Genomic DNA, 22,308 nt, shown 5'->3' with positions numbered 1-22,308 from the left:
CCCAAGATCAAGGTGAAGACCACTCCTACTTGAAAGGCCACCATTATCAGTTCCCAAAGTCCAGTATTTTCCTGAACTTTCAGTTCTCCTCTCTAGAATAACCACCTGCTGTAGTTTTATGAAATACTTCCATGTCTGAGAAGGCCTCTCCAGGCAGGACTATCAAAGAGGACCTCTTCCTATGGGCCAGATCCAGAGGACCCGCCCGGGAGGCCAACCAACTTACCAGGCAGCGACCCCCTGGGGCCTGGTTGGGCCCCAACTCCTCTCTGGGACCGGGCACCTTTATCTGGTGGTATACAGCTTCTGGAGCATCGGCGCTGTGCGTGCTCACGGCTGCTAGCCCACACCCACAATCCATCCTACAAATAGACGACTGGAGAGCAGCCCATTTTCAGTGAACTTAGCGAGGGTCCAGAGTGAGGAGTGTGTAGAAAAAGGAAGAATGGAGGTCTTCCTCCCTTTCAGGTCTGTAGCCTGGAGGTAGTGTCAGGCTGCAGAGGGATGAAGGGCCTCACGTCTCACCGTTTCTTGGGCAGGTGTTTGGGCTGGCCCTCAGACTGGTTACCAAATAGTTCCATCAAAGGCTGAAGTCTCAACCTTCCCACCAGAAAATGTGAAAGGAAAAGCATGAGAAATAAACTGGTCTCCTTTGACCTGCAGTGGATACTTCTGTTCTGAGTTGTTCTGGCATCATGACCTCATGGCATGTGGGAGTCACAGCAGCACAAGGAACACTCCGCCCTCCCAGCCCCCCAACCTCCTTGAGTGTTCCCAGCAGGCAACAGAAGTGCAGTTCCTCTTCCAGAGAGGCCTGCAGAAGCCCTGGCTGGTGTCTCCTGGACTCACCTCTGCCCCCTGCAGGCCATCGGTGGTGTTAAAGTCCCTGCTCTCCCGACACAAGGCGAACTGTCTGGAAAACCATTTGTGAACGGATGCTGACGTGCCAGGCCCAGGACACTTAACAGCTATTAGTGAATAACACCCAGTTTTAGTTTTGTCAGTACACACTACAGCCAGACTGGCATCTGGTCACTACTGCTGGTGCCCAGCCTCATGGGTCAGCAGCCTGGGGACCAGTCGTGGTGGGGGTGCTTGTCTTTCCTTCCCAGGCGTATCCGGGGCTGATCTGGATTCCGTTGGGCCAGAGTGCTGCTCCTCCTCTCCAGTCCATAGGGAAGTGTGCTCAACGAGGAACCACAGCAACTTCTATGTTCCTGGCTGTGTCCTGATACAATGCCAAGCCACAGCAAGTGCATGAAATCCTGGAATTCCAGCTTCTGGACTGGGGAGTACTCTTGTCTGTGGCACTGACTATAGCTCCCCCGCCCTCAGACACAAGGCAGAGACATGAGCTCAAGACACATAGTTCTCCAGACCCGAGGAAGCACCTGAGCGCGCCAGGAGCCTCAGACACTGTCAGGAAAGCGCCCTGGAGAGGTTCCAGGTGCACATGCGAGGGCAGGTTCCCATGGATTTGAGGTCAGAACGTGAACCAGGCTCTACGCAACACATCCAACAGCCATACCCCTTCATGGGAGACCAGCCAGGCTGCTTTTTTTTTTGCCTTTTCAAGTTTTTATTTTTATACATTTTTTTTGTATTAAAAAGAAAAGCATAATTACCACAAATTACAAACGACTAAAGCAGGACTAGAATAATGAATGAATCACTTCAGCCTGAAAAGCAGATACTCTCAATAATATTAATGTTATAATACAAGCTCATTCAAGTATTTTACATTTTTTTTTCCTTGTAAATGTGATATCCTAGCACATGGTAAAGATAATGTACTATGAGCATAAGGTGGAACCTTCTCCGCAAAGCCAGATGACAAGTTTTCCTCTCCAGTCAGAATGGGCTGTATGTTCTGATCTTCTCTGCCTCTACCATCAATGTGGCTGAAGGAGAGGGTGGGGCTGGGGCAAATCCTGGGACCCTCACACACGAGATACTTGGGGGTCCCATTCAGGAGGGTGATCCAGACCACTCTACTCAGGCTTTTGGCAAAAAACCAGCCCCCCTCCCTAACTAGTTGTCTTCTTTGCCCCTCCTCCCACTGCCAGGGCTTTCTGAGCAGCTTTCTTTCGTAAAATCAATCACCAGGAAAGGGGAGAGAAGAACTACAATAGAACAGAACAAAACTTAACAACTTTGACATGGGGGCTCCTCGCTGGGCTCTGAGCCCACGGGGTCCAGGCTGTGGCAGCGTCGGGCAGCCCCTCTCTACCCGGAGTGCCTTTCCTCCCAGGTTCAGGAGACAGCGGGAGAAACCTGCCCCTGAGCAGAGCTGAGGTACACAGACCTCTGATGTTTGAGGCCCAAAGGTCATGTTGGCGTGGACCCATCTCAGAAAGGTACAGGATGAACAGAAGGATTGGGGCAGGCTGTTGCTTCTGACTCAGATCTTGGATCCCCATGGAGGATGGTGGGTGTGAAGTGGCAAGCCCTGATGTCCTTTGCCACTCCTGGCATGCTTGTCACAGATACATCGGTCCTAAATTCAAGTGTCTTCAGAAAGTGAAGATGTAAACTACTCTTTGCAACATTAACTCCAAACATGTCACACACAAAAAAAAGGAAAAAAAAAGGAAGAAAAAAAGCACCCCCCCCATCCCCAGCCTGTATTGAGATGAAGTCCTCACCTCCCCACCCCAAAGGGGCTTCTTCTTTCTGGGGTGTCTGTGGGGAGGATTAGGGAGAGGATGGCAGCCCCCTGGCCTGAGAGTAAACTCTAGAGAACAGCCCATACCCCCAAGGCTTCCTTGTGACCCCAAACCCAGCAGAGGACAAACACTGAGGTTACTATGGTGCTGCAACAGTACAGGGCCGAGCAACCCGAAGGAAAAGGGGCGATTAAAGGAAGGAAGGGGTCCAAGTGTCCGGTGTGTGGTACATCATGGGGCAGGCACCGGGCTGGGCAGGGAGAGGCCTCAGACTCCACTGTCAGAGCACAGACCAGACACTCATCTCGGCTTTCGAGACAACCAGCTCACAGGAATGGAGATGGGCTTCCCCATACTGGGAGGGTGGAGACTGGGGGTGGGCGGGGGTGGCACAGCAATGAGGTGCCCAAGACAGAAGACAAGCCCTTGCCAGCCTGAGATACTGGCCCCTACTCCCAAATTTAGGGCCCAACAGAGGAAGCAGTTGAAAAGGGCTGAGAGTGTGAGCGCATGACCAACACCACCCCAGGGTGAGTGTGTCATCATGCCCACGCCCAGCCCCCAGCCCAGTCTGTGAAGGCCAGTCACGGGTCACCGTCCCTAGCTGCGGCTGCCAGGAGACCGGCCATTGCACTAATCATCCACAGCCCAAGACAAGCAGTCAGTGGCTGGAGAAGTGAAGACAGGCATACTCTATGTCCACATATACCTTCTGGCCATGGGGCTTCTCCAACTGGCAGGATTCCCCATGCCCTCAAGCCTCCTCATCACTTGTTCCTAGGCAGGGTCAACTGGAAGGTGGGCAGGGATGGCTTGCAGAGGGGTGATGCAAGATGGAGAAACCCACCTGGCCCACAGGAGGAGAACAGCGTCTTTCTCCACCTTTTAAGAGACAAAGCCTCCTGGAGGTCTCAGAGATCGATCGAGGGAACACAAGCAATGTTTCCAAGCCTCGGCTGCCAAGTGTTCACCTTTCCCCTCTGAGGTGGGGGAAGACGGTCAGGCCGAGGACAGTGTGTCCCAGATCCAGGCCAGTGCTGTCCTCCAACAATCTGAAGCAAACTTGGCCTTGGGGTTCCGAAGGTAGGATGAAGGGCGTCACGACAGGACGGAGCCTGGTGAGAGGAACAGCAAGCAGAGCGACGACACGACAGTGGCAGCAGCGTGTGGACACAGGGTGTCAGCTTCAAATGACGCAACAGCGGGGATATTTTGGGCACGGCTCTGATCTGAGCCACTCCCAACTCTCTTGCCTAGAGGCAGGAGGTGCTGTACATGCAACTCAGTCAAGAGACAGATTCTAACCAATCCAGCCCAGGCACATCCAGAGAAGGTGGGAGCTCTTCAAGTTGACTCCACGGAGGAAAACAGGCATTTGAGTATTTCAGATTCCCACTCCACAATAAGGCAACTTTTAAAAAAATACTATTTCCAAGAACAAAACAAAAAAATTCCAAGAGTAGGGGAAAGACATCACTTTCTGTGGATTAGGTGGGGGTTTTCTGATGGGGTTTTTTTGGTCTTTTATGGTCGATTTTGTCTTTTTTTTTTTCTTTTCATTTTCCCAAGGATGGAAAGGTCAGAGAAAAATAAAATAAATCATCTTTCAATAGTCTTTTCTGGTATGAGCAGCGTCTCTCTGGGCTGGAGTAAGGGGCATGGGGAGAGGGGGATGGAGAGAGGCTGAAACCTTCCCTCACCCCACTTCTAGATCCTTTGGTTTCCTCCTCCCAGAAGATGGCAGAAGGGTGTAATGGGGACAGCAGGAAGAGAACATGGCGATGGCAAAGCCCCAGATAATCAAGGGGCTGGTGCTTGTAGGGCCCAGGGACGCTGCCAGAGCCTTCTATGAAACAGTGCTGGGCAATGGGGCCCACAGGGCCTTTTCATGGGCTGCATAGTTGGCTTGAGGGAGAGCAGGAGGCAGCTGTGGATGGGGACCAGGGTTGCGGCCTACCAGCCGTGGGCAGGGCTACAGAGTGATTTTGGTAATCCAGACGAACTATCAATAATTTAAAACTTGATATATATATATATATATATATATAAAAATTTCCCCTTTACCCTCCCCCTCTTAGAAGAAGCTAGGATGTGAAGAAGAGTCATGGAGAGAGAAGAGGGAAGGGGGTGTGTGGAGGCTCCTGCCCAGGGGTACCTCTGATAGCCCAAATGGTATACACATTGCTACTCAGCACGAAGGCCCATCCTAATGACTACAGGCCTGTCCCTTCTCTGTCCCCTCTTCTCCTGGGACTGGGCACCCCCATAGACGCTCACCTACTCCCTCCATCCCTTCTCCCCCCAAAACCCCAGGGCTAAAGGGCTTTTCACTTTCCCAAAGTCTGTGCATCCGAGTGCTGGCTTGTCCATTTGGCATCTTCCCGGACGGGCTGGCCAGTGGGTGGTGTGGGGGGCTGGCTGGTGGTGGGTCTGCTGGAAGACTGGGAGGGGCACCGTTTCCTGCCCTCGCCGCTGCCACCTCCTGCTGCCGCTGGGTGTCGCTTGTGGTTGCCCTCCTCACCCATGGGGGGCTGTAACAAGGAGGGAGTCGCAGGTGATTAGGGAGCACTACCCACACCACCTCCCTTGCCAGAGCTATTCAGAGACCCCCTACTTCCTACCTCCCAGTGTAGATGATAAATGGGTTTATAACCCTAAAAACTAGTCACTAGTTTTATTAAGCACATCTCCATGCCAAGATGCCAAACCCTGTGCTGATTTATGTACATTTACTCATGGGGTCTACACCACTCTTTGATGTAGACCTGACCATCTAATTTCACAGATGAAGACAGCGAAGCACAGAAAAATAATTTGCTGCCAAGGGGTCCAGAATTTTTAACTGGTAAGGACAAAATCTGAAACAGGCCTATCCAGCACTGAAGCCCAGGCCTTTATCCATACATCTTTCCGCTCCCCTTCTGGGAAGTGGCGGCTGCTCAGGAGATGGTACATGGAACGTGGCATGCAATACGCTGACATGCCTCCATTCAGAAGGCCCAGAGACTGCTGGGGACTGCTTCATGGCTCTAAAAAGGACACTGATCTTAAGAGTCAGACTGGGATCCAGTCTAGCCTCACCACTGCCAGAGGTCCTGTAACCCCAAGGTCACCTTGCCCCTTTCTGGGAGCCAAAGCTGAGCCCTTTTTGCTCTGCTCCCAACAGGTCTCCCTATTCTCTGCACATGCACCCCTCTGCCCGCCTCCAGCCCCCAAAGGAGGAAGTCCGGACTAAGGATGGAAGAGAACGGACCTATCTTTTTGTCAGGACACCTGAGCAGTGCTGCCACTATCTCACTGGCTGGCCATGGGCTCCTGATCATCCACTGCTATAGTGATGACAACAAGAACCCTGCCTGCTTCACTTTATAAAGGTTTAAAAAGGTCAAAGCAGTGTCTGACGCACAATAAAGTCAAAATTTTTAAGTATGTGAAGACTATTACTTACTTCTGTTTGCCCTTTTGCTAAAAGGTTTCAAGGGAGTAAGACGACTGGCATATCCCTACTACATTATAAACACTTGGAAGGAAAAAGTTTTACTTATCTCTGGAATCCCTGATACACTCAGGACAGAAGAGGAACCAGTAGTCATAACTTTGACCCACCACTGGATGTCACTGTTGAGTCACTGTGCCAAGGAGTGGGAGGAGCAGGGAAGAACTAGACATACTTTATCAAGTTCTGGGGTTGGAACTGACCTCTCCCAGAAAGAATAAGAACATTTACCTAGGGTACTCATCCTGATCACCTCTAAATACGGTATAGCAGCAAAGAGGGATGGAGATAAGACAGAAAGGGCATTATGATGGTTTAGCCACATCCACTATGGAAAAGGGAGTGGGAAGTGATCGCAAACCCTCCCATGAGCCTTCACTGCCCACTTCTCACACCTTCTGTTTAAGAAACTTAAGGCCCAAAAGGGACAAGAAGGATCCCTGTGCTAGTGGCCCAGCTGGGATCAAAACCCAGGTATCCAGATCTCTGGTTCAGTTTTCTTTCTAAGACAATCAGGGTGGGAAAGATGAGAGACATCCACTCACATCCACTCGGAAGTCTTCGAGACGTCGGAATTTGCCGAGGTATTCTTGAAGTTTGGGGTCAATGTCCAAATTTTTGGCTTTGGAATATTTCAAGAAGGCCCAGAACTTTTCTAGCCCATACAGCTGACCTGCAGGGGAAGACAGGTAGAAAGAAGCTTGGCTGCTGAGAAGTTAATAGAGAGGCTCGGGAGAAGGGGATATGATGTGATACAGACAAGCCCAGGGGCCGAGAAGACAGATGACCAGGGCTCACAGAGTCCCAACTCTGACTCTTACCTGCTTCGTAGTCCTTCACGGTTTCCTCCTGAAAGTCCTTAAATATGTCCAGCCGGAACTTCTTTTCCAGGCCATAACTGTAGTATCGAAAAAGGCACTCTAAACCATATCTGTAGGAGAACACAAGTCAGTGAAATCAGAACAGTTTCTTTATCTGTAAATAGGAAATGCATCTGGATGATAGATGAACTATGAAACCGTTTAAAATACATGGATTACTGAGAAAATGCTAAGTGTTCTCTGAGAAGGCTGGCAATTAATGCTAGTCTAAATAAGTCCAGCATTAAACGTTCGCCAAGGGTCAGCAAACTTGGGCCAAATAAACAACAGCCTTTTGCCCACACCTATTTGCCTATGAAGTATCACTGGTTACTTTCTGCTGCTAGAGCAGAGAGTAGTTGTAACAGAGACTTTATGTTCCACAAACATAAGCTATTTGTTGTCTGTTCCCTAAGCAAATTTTGTCAATCACCAGCATAAGTTCTCTGCAAAGCCATTCGACCATGGCAATCAGATCACCTATTCACTCACTGGACTCAGAAATTTCAATTCTAGCAACGTATACAGGGAAATGACCAAAAATACAGATTTAGATTTTATAGATGTATCAAAATTGTTCATAGCAGCATTCTTTTGAAAAACTTAAGTCTTAGAAAAGTGATTAAGAAAAATCGTGGTAACTGTACAACAGAATAATACAATCTATTTAAAATTATAATTTAAGTATACACTGATGGATACTTAAGGAGATATTAACAATACATTATAAAGTAGAAAAGATATGTTTCAAAGTGTTATAGGTAGACAAACATATTTTGTAAACAAGTAAGTAAATTTTAAATCTACACATGCACACAAAGTCTGGAAGGGCACAGAATATGATGTTAAATACACTGACATGGGTTATCTTTGGGAGGTAGGATTTTCAAATGATCTTATCTCTATTTTCTAAACTTTCAGCCAAAAGCATAAAACTTTTTTAAGATGGCAAAAAGGTTAAGTATTTTAACAACATGGAGAAATGCTCATGCTTATAAATGATGAAGAACGTATTAAAAAAAGCATTCCTTTATGACCTGAATTCATAAATATGGCAGAACATTAACACTGGTCGTCTCTGGACTGAAGGATGTTTTCCCCCAGCTTCTTTAAACATTTGTCCTTTTCAAATTCTTCACAGAGAAAAGATTTTACTTGGGAAAAGTGTCCCTCTAGTTTTTTTTTTTTTAATAGCAAAACATTAAAAGTAATTGAAGTATTTATTAATAGGAGACTACTGAAATAAATTATACTGTACATCTATACAGTAAGACCATATAAGCCATTAAAAAAAAAAAAACCAAAGAGGTGTGCATGTTGGGAGGCGGGGGGAGACTACACACGTCTGTCCCTGCTTACATAAGCAAAGTGTTTTTAGAAAGAACTCACAAGATTCTAACAATACTGGCTGCCTGTGGGGAAAGGAACTAGATGGCCAGAAAACTAGGATGAGGAAGACTTCTCACTATATATAACCTGACAACTTCTTTGAATTTTGAATATATTACTTATTCAAAAGTACTAGTTTTTTTTAATAAAGTACATGAAATATATACACAATGGACTTCCTATCACAGTTCTGGAAGCAGACCCAACAAAGATACCCTCTCACCATCTCTCAAGCACCAGTCAGAGTCTTCACCCCAATCTCACTCACCTGTAGCCTTCTTTGGCATCCTCCAGAGCCAACTGCTTGAATTCCTCATACATCTTTTTGTTGAAGTGATCTCTGAGGAAGAAGGACCAGAAGCGGAAGAGAGTGTTCATCTCCTGAGACTGGCCAATGCCCAAGCGTTTTCGCTCTGAAGGAGGAAGAGGAAAGATGTAATTTAGAGCCAGGCTGCCTGTGCTGTGGGGGACAAATGATCCTGTGGCTCAAAGACATCGGTCCTTTCTCCTCCCAATTCCTTTGCTCATCACCGTTAAGTCTCCGGGCGGGTATTCACTGAGGACTAACTATTCTGCAGCAGGCCCTGCTGCTGGGCATGGGGCATGAGCACCCCCAGAAGTAGGTGGCATCTGCTTCTGAAGCAGGCATCCTGGTCTACCTCTCCACCTCAAATATCACCGCTCTCAGTGTAGTTAGAACCAGGAAAAGCACAAATAAGTAATCCATGCACTCAACAAATTATATTCATCATATCATTGTGTCCGATTATTTTAGGAGTCCTACAATATTAAGTAAAAATGGTACATGCGAGGGCGGTTCAAGAGGGAGGAGACATATATATACCTATGGCTGATTCATGTTGATGTATGACAGAAACCAACACAATATTGTAAAGCAATTATCTTCCAATTAAAAATTTTAAAATATACACACACACACACAACACCAAAGAACAAGAAACAACAGATAAAATTTTTTTAAATCTGGTATCATTTAAAAATTAAGAACCTTTGTACTTCAAAGGACATGATCAACAAACAAGGTGAAAAGACAACCCACAGGATGGGAAAAATATTTGCAAATTATGTTATCTGATAAGGGACTTAGAAAAACTTATTACACCTTAATAACAAAGACAAGTAATTCAGTTAAAATACAGACAAAGGATATGAATGGACATTTCTCCCAAGAAGATATACAAACGGCCATTAAGCATATGAAAAAATGCTCAACATTATTAGCTATCAAAACCATATCAAATAAAATCAAAACCATGACAGGATATCATCACACACCCACTAGGACGGCTATACTCAAAAGGAAGATGATAGTGTCAGGACGATACGGAGAAACCAGAACCCTCATACACTGCTGTGAGCGATATAACATGATGCCGCTACTGAAGCAAACAGTCTTGCAGCAGTTCCTCAAAAGGTTACACAAAACTACCCTATTATATGACCTGGGAATTCCACTGTTCCACTCAAGATAAATGAAAACCTATGTCCACACAAAAACATGTACAGGAATGTTCAAAGCAGCATTACTCATGAAAAGACAAAGCAGAAATTTTGTCCATCAACTGATGAATGGATAAACAAAAGGTAGTATCATCCACAGTGGAATGTTGTTTGGTAATAAAAAGGCATTAAGTACTGATACACGGTACAACATAAATGAACCTTGAAATTATACGCGAAAGGAAAGGAGCCAGTCACAAAGGATCACGTGTTACACGAGCCCACGTTCATGAAGTCAAATCCATAGAGACAGAGCAGATGGTGGTTGTGTAGGTCTGGGAGGAGTTGGGGAGGGGCAGGGAGGGGGAATGACTAGTAAGGGGCACAGGGCTTACTTCCAAGGTAACGAAAATGTTCTAAAATGGATCTGGTGATGGATACACAACTCAAATATATTAAAAGCCACTGAGTTTGTATGCTTCAAATAGGTGAATCATATAGTGTGTGAACTGTATTTCACAGATGCTCTGAGCATCTTTAGAGACAACCCAAGAGAAACCTACAGTTAAAAGGTTATCTCCTTTTGTGACAAAAGGAAACATGCGAGTGTCCAGAGAGGCTCTAGAGTAGGGGTTAGCCATCTTTTTTTCTCTAAGGAGCTAGAGAGTAAATATTTTAGGCTTTGCAGGTCACATATGGTCTCTGTCATAAAGTCTCACCCTCCCCACCCCTACTTAAAAATGTTAAAACAAAAACTGTTCTTAGCTCTAGGGCCATACAAAGACAGGTTGCTGGCTGCATTTGGTCCACAGGTCATCATCTTTCTGGAGAATATATGCTGTCTCATGCATATTTGTTTGTAACATTGATGGTTTCACCAGAAACAGGAAAGAAAAACCCTGGTTTTTTTTTTAATATCAACAGAGAAAAATCAAGGAACAGGAATATTCTAAGCACCAGATCCTCTTTGCCTCCTATATTCTATAACTAACTTCAGTCCTTCCTGCTATAATGTTATGTCACTTCTTGCTCTGAGGCTAGAGAATAGTCACCTGCTCCACCAGCCCTTACTCTGGATCTCAGTAGTGGCCCAGGAAGCTCCACCCTCTCCCTCTGTGCTTCTTACCATTAAGGCAGCGCCTACGATACTTGTGGTAGACGTGTTGTGTGAAGCCGTTTTCCTTGAGCAGCTCGTGGGAAGGATGTTGGAACTTGGGCAGCGACTGAGGGGTACAGCCATAGCTGCCAACTGCAGGCGTGCCTTCTGAGGGACTGGAGCTGCAGAGACCATGAAACAGAATGTCACCAGGTTCCCCAGAGAAGCCAACCATCAGATAGGAGGGGTCCCTCTGGTTCCTTCCAGCCTTCAACATTCAGCCTCTCAGTGTAACAAAGAAGCCCAGCTACTGTACTAGACCCTTAATGAACTATATGCATGGATCTCACTTATTATATCCATGGGTCTCACTTACTCAACCAACCTTTGGATGTTTTTTTAACAGTGAGGACATTGGGGCTCACAGAGACTAGGAGTCTTGCCCTGTCACAGAGCTAATATTTAACATCTCAGATCTGTACAATGCCCAAACCTGAGCTTTTAGCTGTTTATTTATCCCATGTTAACATTTAACTTTCCTTAACGAGCTGTAATGGGTTAACCCATCCATATTTTTTGTAAAACCACCATCTATCTTTGCAGAAAATAAATAAGAGTGCATAGGTCAGTGGCTCCCAAACCTTCTCTGGAATTCAGAACACTGGGGTCATTTTCCTGAGAATAAATAAAAAGGAATCCAGGCCCTACCCCCAGAAGCTGTGTCCAGCAGACACAGCTGTACTTTTATTCAACTCCTGAGCTATCCAGAGGGAGGCAGCAGATATGCATGTCTGAAATCAACTGAGCTGACCTCCCATGAGAATGCCATGCAGCCATCACACTTCAGAAAGCAGCCTTCCTCTCCCCAGGATCTGGATTTAAGCTCTCTAGACTACTCCTGGTTTTTTGGATTTGGATGAGGGCCCCTTCCTTAAATTTTCCTTCATTTGCAGACCAAAGAGGTACTCTTGTCTTGGTGTCATCACTGTCATGGCTCTGCTGCCCTCCCTGCAGTCAGCCTGATCCCCTTTCCCATGGCCCACACCTGATGGAAGCAGTCCGGGGCCTGTGCTCGCGGGAATCCATCACCCAGCCCACGTGACTCTCCAAAGGTGGGTTCGAGCTGTGTCTTGTCTTCCTTTTCCGAGGCGTCTGCAAAGGTCAGTGTGGGATTTGTTAATATACAGTCATACTCATATGAATCTGAGGAGCATCAAGTATTTGTAAGATTACGATACCCTCCTAAAGTCTGAGTTATCTCACAATTTACAAAGCATTTTCATATCTAGTCTCACGTGATGTCCACAGCTGTGAGGAGGAGCTGGCACACCTACTTGACAGGTGACAAAATTGAGGCTTGTGGGTGATGTGATCTGCTCAAGGACCTGTCAGTTCTCCTTAGATCTTATCATGGCTGCTTGGGCCACCACTCCCAGCCCCCATTCCACACTGCAGATGGGGTCACTCAATCCCAGTGGGCCCACTAGCCTAAGAATATGGAGCAGGTGGGGGTGGGGTGGGGGTGTGTGGTACTTTCTTAGCTCAAGACAAGGGACAGAAGCAGAGCCCCGAAGGCAGTCAAGTGAGCCCAAGACTTAGTGGCTTAGCATCAACGCCCTACCTTAGCATCCAGTGTTCGACCTTCCTTCACCACTGGATAAAACCGCGATGTCTGGCTTGAATCTTTGAGCTGCGGTGTCCGGGGTGTGCGGGGGGTCCTGGCATTGCGGTAGTTTGGCGACTCTGGGACAGTGGTTGGTAGAGAGCGGGCGATGGTGGAAGGCTCGGGAGCACCAAACAGCTTGTTGGCCAGGGCATCAGTGGGAACTGCAGAAGCAGAGCGGTGACAGTGAGCAGAGGGGGGCCGGTGACTGCCTGTCCCCAGAAGCCCCGTCAGACAGCTCCAGACTCTCCCACTCAGGCCAGGGTGGCAGGGGTCATCTCTCACCTTGCTGGAAGCGAGGTGGTCCAGGAGGGACCTCCTGGTTGGGATCCACAGGGGGTTCAGGGGTTAGTGTGTCAAACTGCTCCCGACTGATCATATTGACTTTCTTGAAGTTCTCGACTTCTTGCTACAGAGGACACGAGATGGGTGGGGAAAAGAGGCTGGTAAGAGGACTGCCCTAGCCTGTTTTAGGAATCAAGACAGGAAGTTGAAGAGGGCAGTTCCTATGTCCACATATGTGGAATTCTGGTTCCCGGGCTCTCAGCTGCCCATCACCATGCCTCAACCCCAGGTGCCCAGGGGTTGAATGTGCTCACCCAGCAGCACTTGCCCAGCCCTCCCTGCAGCAGCACTGAGGTCAGAACTCCAGCCCCCCAGGAACCTGCTACAGACTCCCCTCCCCAACTCTTGCTGCAATTCTCTCATTTCGAAACACATTACTATTACCACTCACTACAGAGGCTCACCAGAAGCCGACTGACCACCATACACAAAATGCCTACACTTCCAGTTCTGACTGTTTCTAGGCAGCACTGAGTTTTTAAAAGACCTATCTTTTCTCCATATTCCATACTCAAAAGCAAGTTCTTCAAAATGCCTTTAAACTTTAATACATGCCTAAATATTTAAGAACAGAAATGAAAATCCAATCTTATTCTTCACAAAAGTGTCTAGCCAACCTCTGAAATTAAACATGGATGATCAAGAAGCAGGATGATCCCCTCTCACATGGGCAGTTTACAGTGTTTATACACCTCTTCTCATTCTTAATATCCCCCACAAGGAGTGTCAATCGTCACTCCCTTTTATTAGATGAGGGTGCTGAGCTTCTGTGCCCAAGGCCACGCGGTTGTCAGCTTTCCTCTGCCTCACGTCACAGGCACCGTAGGCCCCCACCACCACTATGCCCAAGGCTCACCTTGATCTGGGAATACTCGGGTTCGAACTTCTCAGTCCACAGGTCCTGCTCATAGTAGAAGAGCCCATCATTAATGACCTTGGCCAGCTCAGCACTCATCTTGGCACGCGAGGTGTGGTTGCCAGTGCGGTCGCCCCCTGGGTGCCGGCGCATGTAAGGTGGTGTCTGAGTGACAATGAGGATTTTGTTGACATCTCGGTCATCAATCTCATAGTCAGAGTCCTCATCAGACCAGGCGGTAAAGGTATTCTTCCGTCCATCCATCTGCTCCATTTCCTCATCAAACAGGAAATCCAGTTCCTCTTGCTCATCTTGATCCTTGGACATCAGCTGCTGAGAGGGCAGATGCTGAGGCAGAGTGGTCGAGTGAACAAATCTGGGTTCCTCTGACTTCTAAAATGGGGGGAGACCAAAGAGAGAGAATCACCAGGAAGTCCTTAGGCCAGGCTGTCACTGTCCCCTGAGAGAAGCCCTGACCCCTCAACACGGGACTGTTACATCTGCAGCCCTGAAAATGACACCAAGTCACAGCTGTCAGCACTGGAGTCACTCACGAAAAAAGGATGTCCCATACGACTCTGGGTTTCTCCACTCACAGTTCACATCAGTCCTTCACAAACACTGAAACGACAAGCTCTCTGTATGTACAGACTGCACTCTCATTTACCTAAATACACACCCCTCCACAGCACCTGGCCTCCGAGCATATACATGAGGAAGTTCAACAGGCTGCTTCATCCTTTTCCCCATCCCCAACTCCGCCCAATAAGCTCGAAGCTTCACCCGGCAAGAACCACAGCTGCCTTGCCTTCCATCGCACCCTCAGAACTTACATTGGGACCAAACAACAGCCCATGTTCAACTATTTGCTAAATGGGTAAGAACCCACTGGTACCAGGCCCTGTGACCAGGTCCTTGAACTTATGGAGCTCACAGTTTAGAAGGAGAAAAAGTCAACCAACCAACCAACCAACTGCAATGTGATGGTAAAGACTATAAATAGGCCTCTTGGGAGTACTTAGGGAGGGGCACTTAAGCAAATGGGGGCGGGACTGGGGACACTCAGGGAAGGCTTCTGTGAAGAAGTGATTATGAAAGGACCTGTTTAGGCAAGCCAGATGAAGGCAGGGACAAAGACTGTAAGAGGCAAAACAGACAAAAAACCAAAAACACAGCATGTCCCAAAGGCAGGAGAAAAAACAAGACTCCTTTCAGCCAAAACAAAGTATTTCAGAGTGTTGATACGCTGAATTATCTGCAAGTTTTTGGAGGTAAAACATCTGTTTACCTCACACAACATATTTAAACATTAATTCCCTGCTGTGCCAAAAAAAAAGCTTTCTGTATAAATCTTAAACTACTCTCTTTTGCAAGGGTCAGGATAGGCCAGGTGGAAGTGAAGGGCTCTAATTCTGGACTGGGGGCTAGGTGTCTTTGGAAAGGCCTTTCCAAAGCCTCTGCAGTCTTAAGGACTGAACTGAACCTTGTCAGGTCCTTGTCACTTACTACCTTCTCTTCACATTCTAGCCTATCTGATACTTCTTAAACAACCAGAACAGACAGGGTTGGGGGTGTGGGGGCAGGAAGGAGATGAGGGAATCGATCACAGTGGTACAATGGAAAAGGGGGCACAGAATTCCATACAAGGTCATCTATCAGGTCTCCTCTCAAGGCCTAGACCAAGGTATCCAAAGAAGGGATGGCAGTGGGCAGGTGAATGGAGAAGTTTGTTCCTCAAATTTTAGTTTCAGATTGAAACACTTCTCTAACAGAAGACTATGTGTGAGCTACTCATATATTGGTCTACTATTTCTAGAGCAATCTAACCCCTCCTTCCTTTCAACCTAAGATAAAGTGAGGCCTTCAGATATTAAAGAAGTTTCCCAAGGTCACCAGCCAACAATGACGGAAGACCTGAGTTCCAGTCTAGACTCTAACTCTCCAGGCCATGGGTCTGCACCTTCTCCCTTCCCTTTTCCAAGGATTTGATGGAGTTATATATGAGACAGTGAGGACAAATTCAGGGGGACGGCACTAAATAATGCAGCCACAAGGACTTAGATGAGGCAAAAAGAACAGCCAAGGGGCTTCCCTGGTGGCCCAGTGGCTAAGACTGTGCTTCCACTGCAGAGGGCACAAGTCTGATCCCTGGTCAGGGAACTAACAGCCCACATGCTACACAGACTGGCCAAATAAGGCCCCAAACAAACCCAAAAAAATCAAACCAAAAAACCCAGCCAAGTATTAAGAAACAATTAACTTTCAATGAGACTGCTGCCAGAGGCTACATGATCTCCTCCTATGAAAAATGCCACTCAGGAACTACAGAGATAGGGCTATCCTGGGGGGTGATCCACTGGAAATGGAAACAGGCCATATCATATCAGCCTTCCTGCACTCACTGGTGGCCTGTGGCTTCCATCATAACCCTGAACTACCTGGCCTGACTGCTATTCCCTTAGAACACAGAGCTCTGTGCCTATGTGATACCCGTTCCGCACTCTCCAGCCCAAGCCCCTAGAATCCAGGATAGGGAACAGGCCTCACCCACCTTGGGTCGCGCTGGAGAGGGCCGAGGCCTTTTCTTCACTTCAATCCAGTTCTCAGAATCCAGGTCAGGGAGGCTGGCGGACAGGCCCTTGGGCAGCGTCTTTAGGTTGCTGACCTCCTCTGTTTTGGTTGGCACTGGGGTGACCGCACGGGGAGAGCCAGGCGCTGACTCTGAAGGGTAGAAAGGGGAGGTCCTCATCCCTTCAGTCCTCCTCTTGATGCCAGCCCCGAGCAGGACTGCTGGCCGGAAGACAAGGGCAACAAGGAGGCATCCACATGCCAGCAGGGTACCTACCTGTCTCTTTCTGGTAGTGCTGGCGGGGCACAAACTCTGGGCAGTTGAGAAGCTGGGAGAAATCAGTCTGGGAATAATCCACTATCGGGGGACCAGGAAGAGGCCATTTCTCGGGCTCCTCCCTCCTGCGTACTTTTTCCTCAACAATCTCTACCACTTTGCTGTCCTTTAGGGCCTGCAGGGGAGAAGGAGGGAGAAGATGCAGAGGGAAGACGAGGACAGACCAAGATCTTGGAAGCCGGGGCATGACTGAGCCCCATGAGCTCAGCACAAAAGTCCAGAGTTGGCAGGAGTATAAGAAAACTGGCCCCATCTTCCACAACCAGCAGATGAGTGAGATGTTCAAACTTGTAAGAGGTAACAACATGCAAAACACACTTGCCCTTTGACCCTGCCATTCTACTTCCAAGAATCAATCCAGGGAAATACTTGTACCAATAGGTGACAGCATGTATAAGATATGGACAAAAGGCCATTCACAGCAACACTGCCTGTAAAAGGAAAAAACCGGGAACTACCTAAACTTGCCACTACATAGGCAATTTAAACCAATTATGGCACAGCAATTCAACCCAACACTGCTGCTGCTAAGTCGCGTCAGTCGTATCTGACTCTGTGCGACCCCACAGACGGCAGCCCAGCAGGCTCCTCTGTCCCTGGGATTCTCCGGGCAAGAACACTGGAGTGGGTTGCCATTTCCTTCTCCATTGCATAAAAGTGAAAAGTGTTGCTCAGTCGTGTCCGACTCTTAGCCTACCAGGCTCCTCTGTCCATGGGATTCTCCAGGCAAGAGTACTGGAGTGGGGTGCCATTGCCTTCTCCGAACCCAACACTACTCAGGCTTAAAAGTCAGCTTCAAATGTGTTGAGGTGGTTAACAGTCACAAAAACCAGGTCTAGATCAATGAGTTTAAGATCCCACTGGTGTTGGAATTCTTAATTAAAAACATGCAAATGCACACAAATTTTTCTAGGATTCACAGGTAAAGGGCTACAGGTATCTATCTTGGGGGAAAGGGGGTGAAGTAATGGAGAGTAGAGAAGAATTTTCTTTTTAATATCTTTTAAATGGAAAAGAAAAACATTTCAACGTGATAACATACTCTGTTGGTGAGGCTGGGGAAAGAGGCATTCTCATACACTGCTGGTGAGATCGCAGAAAGTACACCCACTAGAAAGGGAATCAGGTAACAGCTAGCAAAATTATATATGCATTGGCCTTCAGTTCAACCATCCCACTCCTACAACAAAGACACACTGGCTAAACCGTGAAAAGATACATATACACACAACTCTAAGTAAGAACGAGGAGTATCTCTCTATTACCACTACCACTACTAAGTGCTCAGCTCCCAGATACATTAAGTGAAAGCAAAAAATGGTGAAGAAATACATGTGCTATGTTACCATTCATCTAAGAAAGGGTGAGTATATAATACAGAGAGGCATTTACTTATTTTTTTTAATGGAAGGATTCAAAAAAGTTTGTTCATAGTAAAAGGGAAAAAAGTATTAAGAAAATCTTTTAAGCTGGACTATCAACATACCATTTGCCTTTGGAACCACAGAAATATTTTATATAAATGTAAAACAAGTAAGAAATTAGGCGTAAGAAAGCATTCCCAAAAATGTGAGAGCAAGGCAAAATTACTAAAACTAATATGTACACAACCACACAAAAAGTATTTCAACTTAATAGTCACTGACCGTATAAATGGGGAAAAAAATCTAGGAGTAGGAGAGATACTGTAAGCATAGTCTGTACAGTAAAACAAATGAATAGTTACTCTGATGTTGTTTGGAATCAGGATTTTTGGCATGGGAGAGTAATAGTTATAAACATAAAAGATGCTTGGGTTAAGTAAAGACACTGGAGAAATATTAACAGAAAATATCAGTGTAATCTCATGATACATTAAAAAAAAAAAACAACCAATCGTAGCAACAATCACCCTACAACTCAGGCTGTGATATCTAAATATCAGAACTACCATTTCCCCAAAATAAAGGCCCTAGAGTGTCTTAAAGAAAAAAAAAAAAAAAAAGGCCATTCCAGATCTGAGGCAACAAAAGTACAAGATGAGCTAGGGTCCCACTGGCAACAATTTGATTTAGCATAATAACTACAATAAATGAAACAAAATGCTTGAATCTACTAGTCTGTAATGATACAAAAACAAACAAAAAAACAAACTGAAACCTTACCAGTTACCTTTGAAGGTTATTAGAGATCAGCTCATAATTCTGAGAACTGGTTAACAAAGGAAAAGATAAAGCACTTAACTGCCCTTCCTGTACAAACTACATGCTTCTTGGTAACCAAATAGCTGATAAGGCAAAGTACCTCCCTAAAGAGTTATTCCAGCAAACAAATACAGACAGACAGAACATACACATTTTATAGTTTCTAATGAAGTAACAGGTAATTTACAGCTTATGTGACAAAAAAGAGAACCAGATGAAGCACTCATTAAGTGCCACCTGAGAGAATATATCACTATCTATATAGTATTCTTGACAAGGAGGGAGAAAGGAAGGAAAAAACCTGAATCTGATCAGGTCTCTCAATCACTAATTTACAAAAAATCTGGAGTACGGAACATGTAAAATTACTGATTCACAAATTACTGAAAGAAAACTTCTAAAACGGGGTGAATTGGCAACTGAACAAATATTTGCTGATATTAAAGAATTGTTAATGTTTTTACATGTAATAGTGCTACAGTGAGTACTTTTCTTTAACAGGCCTTTATCTTTTAGAGACAGATTAACTGAAACATGGATAAAATGTCAGATTACTGGAGATTTTCTTCAAAGTAATCTGGGAAAGGAAACAGATGAGGAGACAGATGGAATAAGACTGCCCATGAATTGATAGCTGCTGAGACTGGGTAATGGGCTCATTACACCACTGTATTGACTTTTGTAAAATTTCCATGTCTGATGTCTTCCATGATAAAGGGGTGAGGGAGAGACGGGGAAGAAGGTGAGAAAGAGAAGGGAAGGGAACGAGGAGAGGGAGGGAGAGAGGCTGGCCAAGCCTTGTAACCTTAGCACAAGTAATGAGATGAGGACTCTTCTGGGGTTCTTGGGCTTGACACAAACTCCAACTCCTTAAGTAAGGATCTTTCCTTCCCCTCCGCCCCAGCCCCAGGGAGGGAGACATACCGCAAAGATGAGTGAAATGTCAGTGGTAAGGGCCTGCACTCGGTGGAAGGACGCAATCAGTGTCATGGGAAGGAAACCGTCAGCATCCATTTTTCGTCGCAGGAAGAAGTCTCGCTCTAAATTGTCCACGCTGAAGTAGTATTCACTAGGTGGAGGGGAGAAGTGTGATTGCTCCATCATGTATGAACATGCCTTCTTTGTTCTGTACATTCCAGGAACCTCACACAGCCTCTGACCAACCCTGTCCCTCTGTATTTACAATCTTATAGGCTGGAAAGAGATGATGTTATCCTCTCATGGCTCCCTAACCTTGGGTCAAACTGTCTCTCTCTGCCCTTCCGCCTCTTGGTACACCTGACAAACTCCTCATCCTCTAAAACCCAGTCCCAATACTGTTGGTCACTTTCTCTTCTGCTCCTAAACTGCTTATCACACCCCATTGCAATGATCTCTTTCCTTGTATGGCCCCCCCACTGGACTGGGAGACAGTCCACTAGAGAGGTTAGGAGTTGAGGTTTTGCAAGTCAGAAACAGACTGAAATCTGTGCCTTGTCACTTATTAGTTGGGCAAGTTACTGGGCCTGTTTGCTTATCAATAAAAAGGGGATAAAACCCAGCTCATAAGAATTAAATAGGTAACTCTATAACTAAGTAAGAGAATGCCTATAAAGCTGAGCACTGAGCCTCATCAATGAGGACTCAGTTAAGTGTCTATTAGCATTCTGACAATGCTGCCATTACAAATAGAGGCCCAAAGGGAACAGAATCTAGACATTTTCGTTCCTTTTAAAAACATTAACTGATTCATTTTTAAAACAGAAGTACAGTTCTCTCAAGTTATCTTTTTCGTCTCCAGCCAGAGGCAGCAACCACTGTGATCCCCAGAAGGGCCTGTACAGCCTTATTCCGTCCTCAGGCACCCCCCAACCCCACCCATGTCTCCAGAAGGAAGACGCCCGTCCACTCACATCTGGCGTTTGATGTAGTCTTTAAGCAACTCCTGGTCCACGCTGTAAAGCTCAGTGCTGCTGACATTGTCAAAATAGTAGGTGATGTTGTTCATGTACTTGGGGGTGCGAGGCCCCTCCGCACCATCAAACTTTCGGTAGCCAAACTGGTAGTCAAAATGCGCTATGGGAGGAACAAGCACCATGAGGGAGAGGAGATCCCCGCCCACCGCCCCTGATGAACTCCCTCAGACATCCCGGAGCCCAAAGGGGCCTCACGTACTTCGAGTGCCACCCCGTCCGCGTCCCCGTCCGCGACCACGCCCCCGTCCACGGCCACGGAAGGAAGCCCGCGCCCCACCAGCCCCATCACTCTTCACACTCGATGTCTCATCCTGGTCATGCCAGGCAGGCTCCGATTTGGTCTCTGGTTGCCAGGCTGGAGTGGGGGGGGCCACGGGCACGTAGGTGACAGGCTCAGACCCTATGGGGAGAGAGGGCATCAGGTCAGGCCTGAGGGTGACCCCCAGGCCCAGGCCCTCCATAGTGGGAGCGCATACCTTTGATCTCCCCGCGGTTGGTGGGGGTGTGTCGTGGCTCTGGAGGACGAGTAGGGCGTGAGACCAGTTTCTCTCTGGGCACTTCAGGCTTCATGTCTATTTGCAACGGAACCCACTTGTGTTTGTTCCCTAGAGGATAGCGTGGGCACGAGAAAGGCTTGAAGGAGAGGCCCCTCCTGCCCACCTCTACCCCCAATCCTCTGTCCCTGGCAGGGCTTTTACTGCCCCCGGTCACCTCGGGCAAACGCCTTTCCCTCACTGGACCTCATTTTCATCCCTGAAATAAGAAGGCGGTGGACTTCAATGTGATGGACACTCTTGGTTGACTCCCAATACCGATTTCTCCAGAGCACACCATTTACAGCCAGACACACGGCAGCCTGGAATCAAGACCGCACCTCCAGGCTCCCCTAGATACATGCCGAGGAGAGCTGAGTGGAAGCAGTCAATTCTAGGGTGCGTCCCTAAAAAGCAAGGAGCTATTCTCCCCTTTCCCCACGCTACTAAGTAGAGTGAGTCACCTGGGATGAGAAGAGCCAACACACAGCAAGACAAAGGAATCAAAGAGCTGCCATTATAGGCCTGGCCTACTCCTACCAAGCTCTCAAGTGAAAGAAACAATCTTCCATATTGGTTAAACCACTGTTCCTCTAGATACCTATGACAGCAGCCAAACCTGTAACCTAGCCATTTCAGCCAGAGCAATGGGATCGCCTGTATGTAAATGAAATCTAACACAAGGCAGAAATACGTCAACAGACACCAAGAACACACTGAGGGAGGGACCGCCTGTCTTCTGCACTGCTTGAGCCCCAGTGCTGAGGACAGGGCTTTCCAAATGCTGGTTATAGGAAAAGAACTGATGGACAGATAGTTAGAAGGAAGCTTGATGGCCCAGCAGCCTACACCCATCAGACTCTCAAGCACTTCCGGGGGGCTCCTGAAATTGCTCCAGCA

At 47.0% G+C, this 22,308-nt stretch overlaps 1 protein-coding gene across 2 annotated transcripts in view; it reads right to left on the bottom strand.

The window, feature by feature from the left end:
* Window positions 1-3,035: 3,035 nt before the first annotated feature.
* Window positions 3,036-22,308, bottom strand: part of LARP1 (La ribonucleoprotein 1, translational regulator) — a 60,150-nt gene continuing 40,877 nt past the window's right edge. For both annotated transcript variants that reach the window (XM_070374663.1, XM_070374665.1), the window contains exons 5-19: window positions 21,352-21,480; window positions 21,075-21,275; window positions 20,813-20,975; window positions 19,845-19,989; window positions 16,678-16,852; window positions 16,384-16,553; window positions 13,833-14,225; window positions 12,917-13,040; window positions 12,590-12,795; window positions 12,014-12,120; window positions 10,999-11,150; window positions 8,680-8,824; window positions 6,984-7,093; window positions 6,708-6,835; window positions 3,036-5,197 (exon numbers count right to left, since the gene is read on the bottom strand). In XM_070374663.1, the coding sequence (XP_070230764.1) occupies window positions 4,994-5,197; window positions 6,708-6,835; window positions 6,984-7,093; window positions 8,680-8,824; window positions 10,999-11,150; window positions 12,014-12,120; window positions 12,590-12,795; window positions 12,917-13,040; window positions 13,833-14,225; window positions 16,384-16,553; window positions 16,678-16,852; window positions 19,845-19,989; window positions 20,813-20,975; window positions 21,075-21,275; window positions 21,352-21,480 (2,552 nt within the window). In that variant the 3' untranslated portion in view covers window positions 3,036-4,993. The remainder of the gene's footprint in view (window positions 5,198-6,707; window positions 6,836-6,983; window positions 7,094-8,679; window positions 8,825-10,998; window positions 11,151-12,013; window positions 12,121-12,589; window positions 12,796-12,916; window positions 13,041-13,832; window positions 14,226-16,383; window positions 16,554-16,677; window positions 16,853-19,844; window positions 19,990-20,812; window positions 20,976-21,074; window positions 21,276-21,351; window positions 21,481-22,308) is intronic.

This window comes from Bos mutus, chromosome 7 (genome assembly GCF_027580195.1).
Source record: "Bos mutus isolate GX-2022 chromosome 7, NWIPB_WYAK_1.1, whole genome shotgun sequence".
Classification (NCBI taxonomy): domain Eukaryota; kingdom Metazoa; phylum Chordata; class Mammalia; order Artiodactyla; family Bovidae; genus Bos; species Bos mutus.
This window is presented reverse-complemented; position numbering and strand designations above follow the sequence as displayed.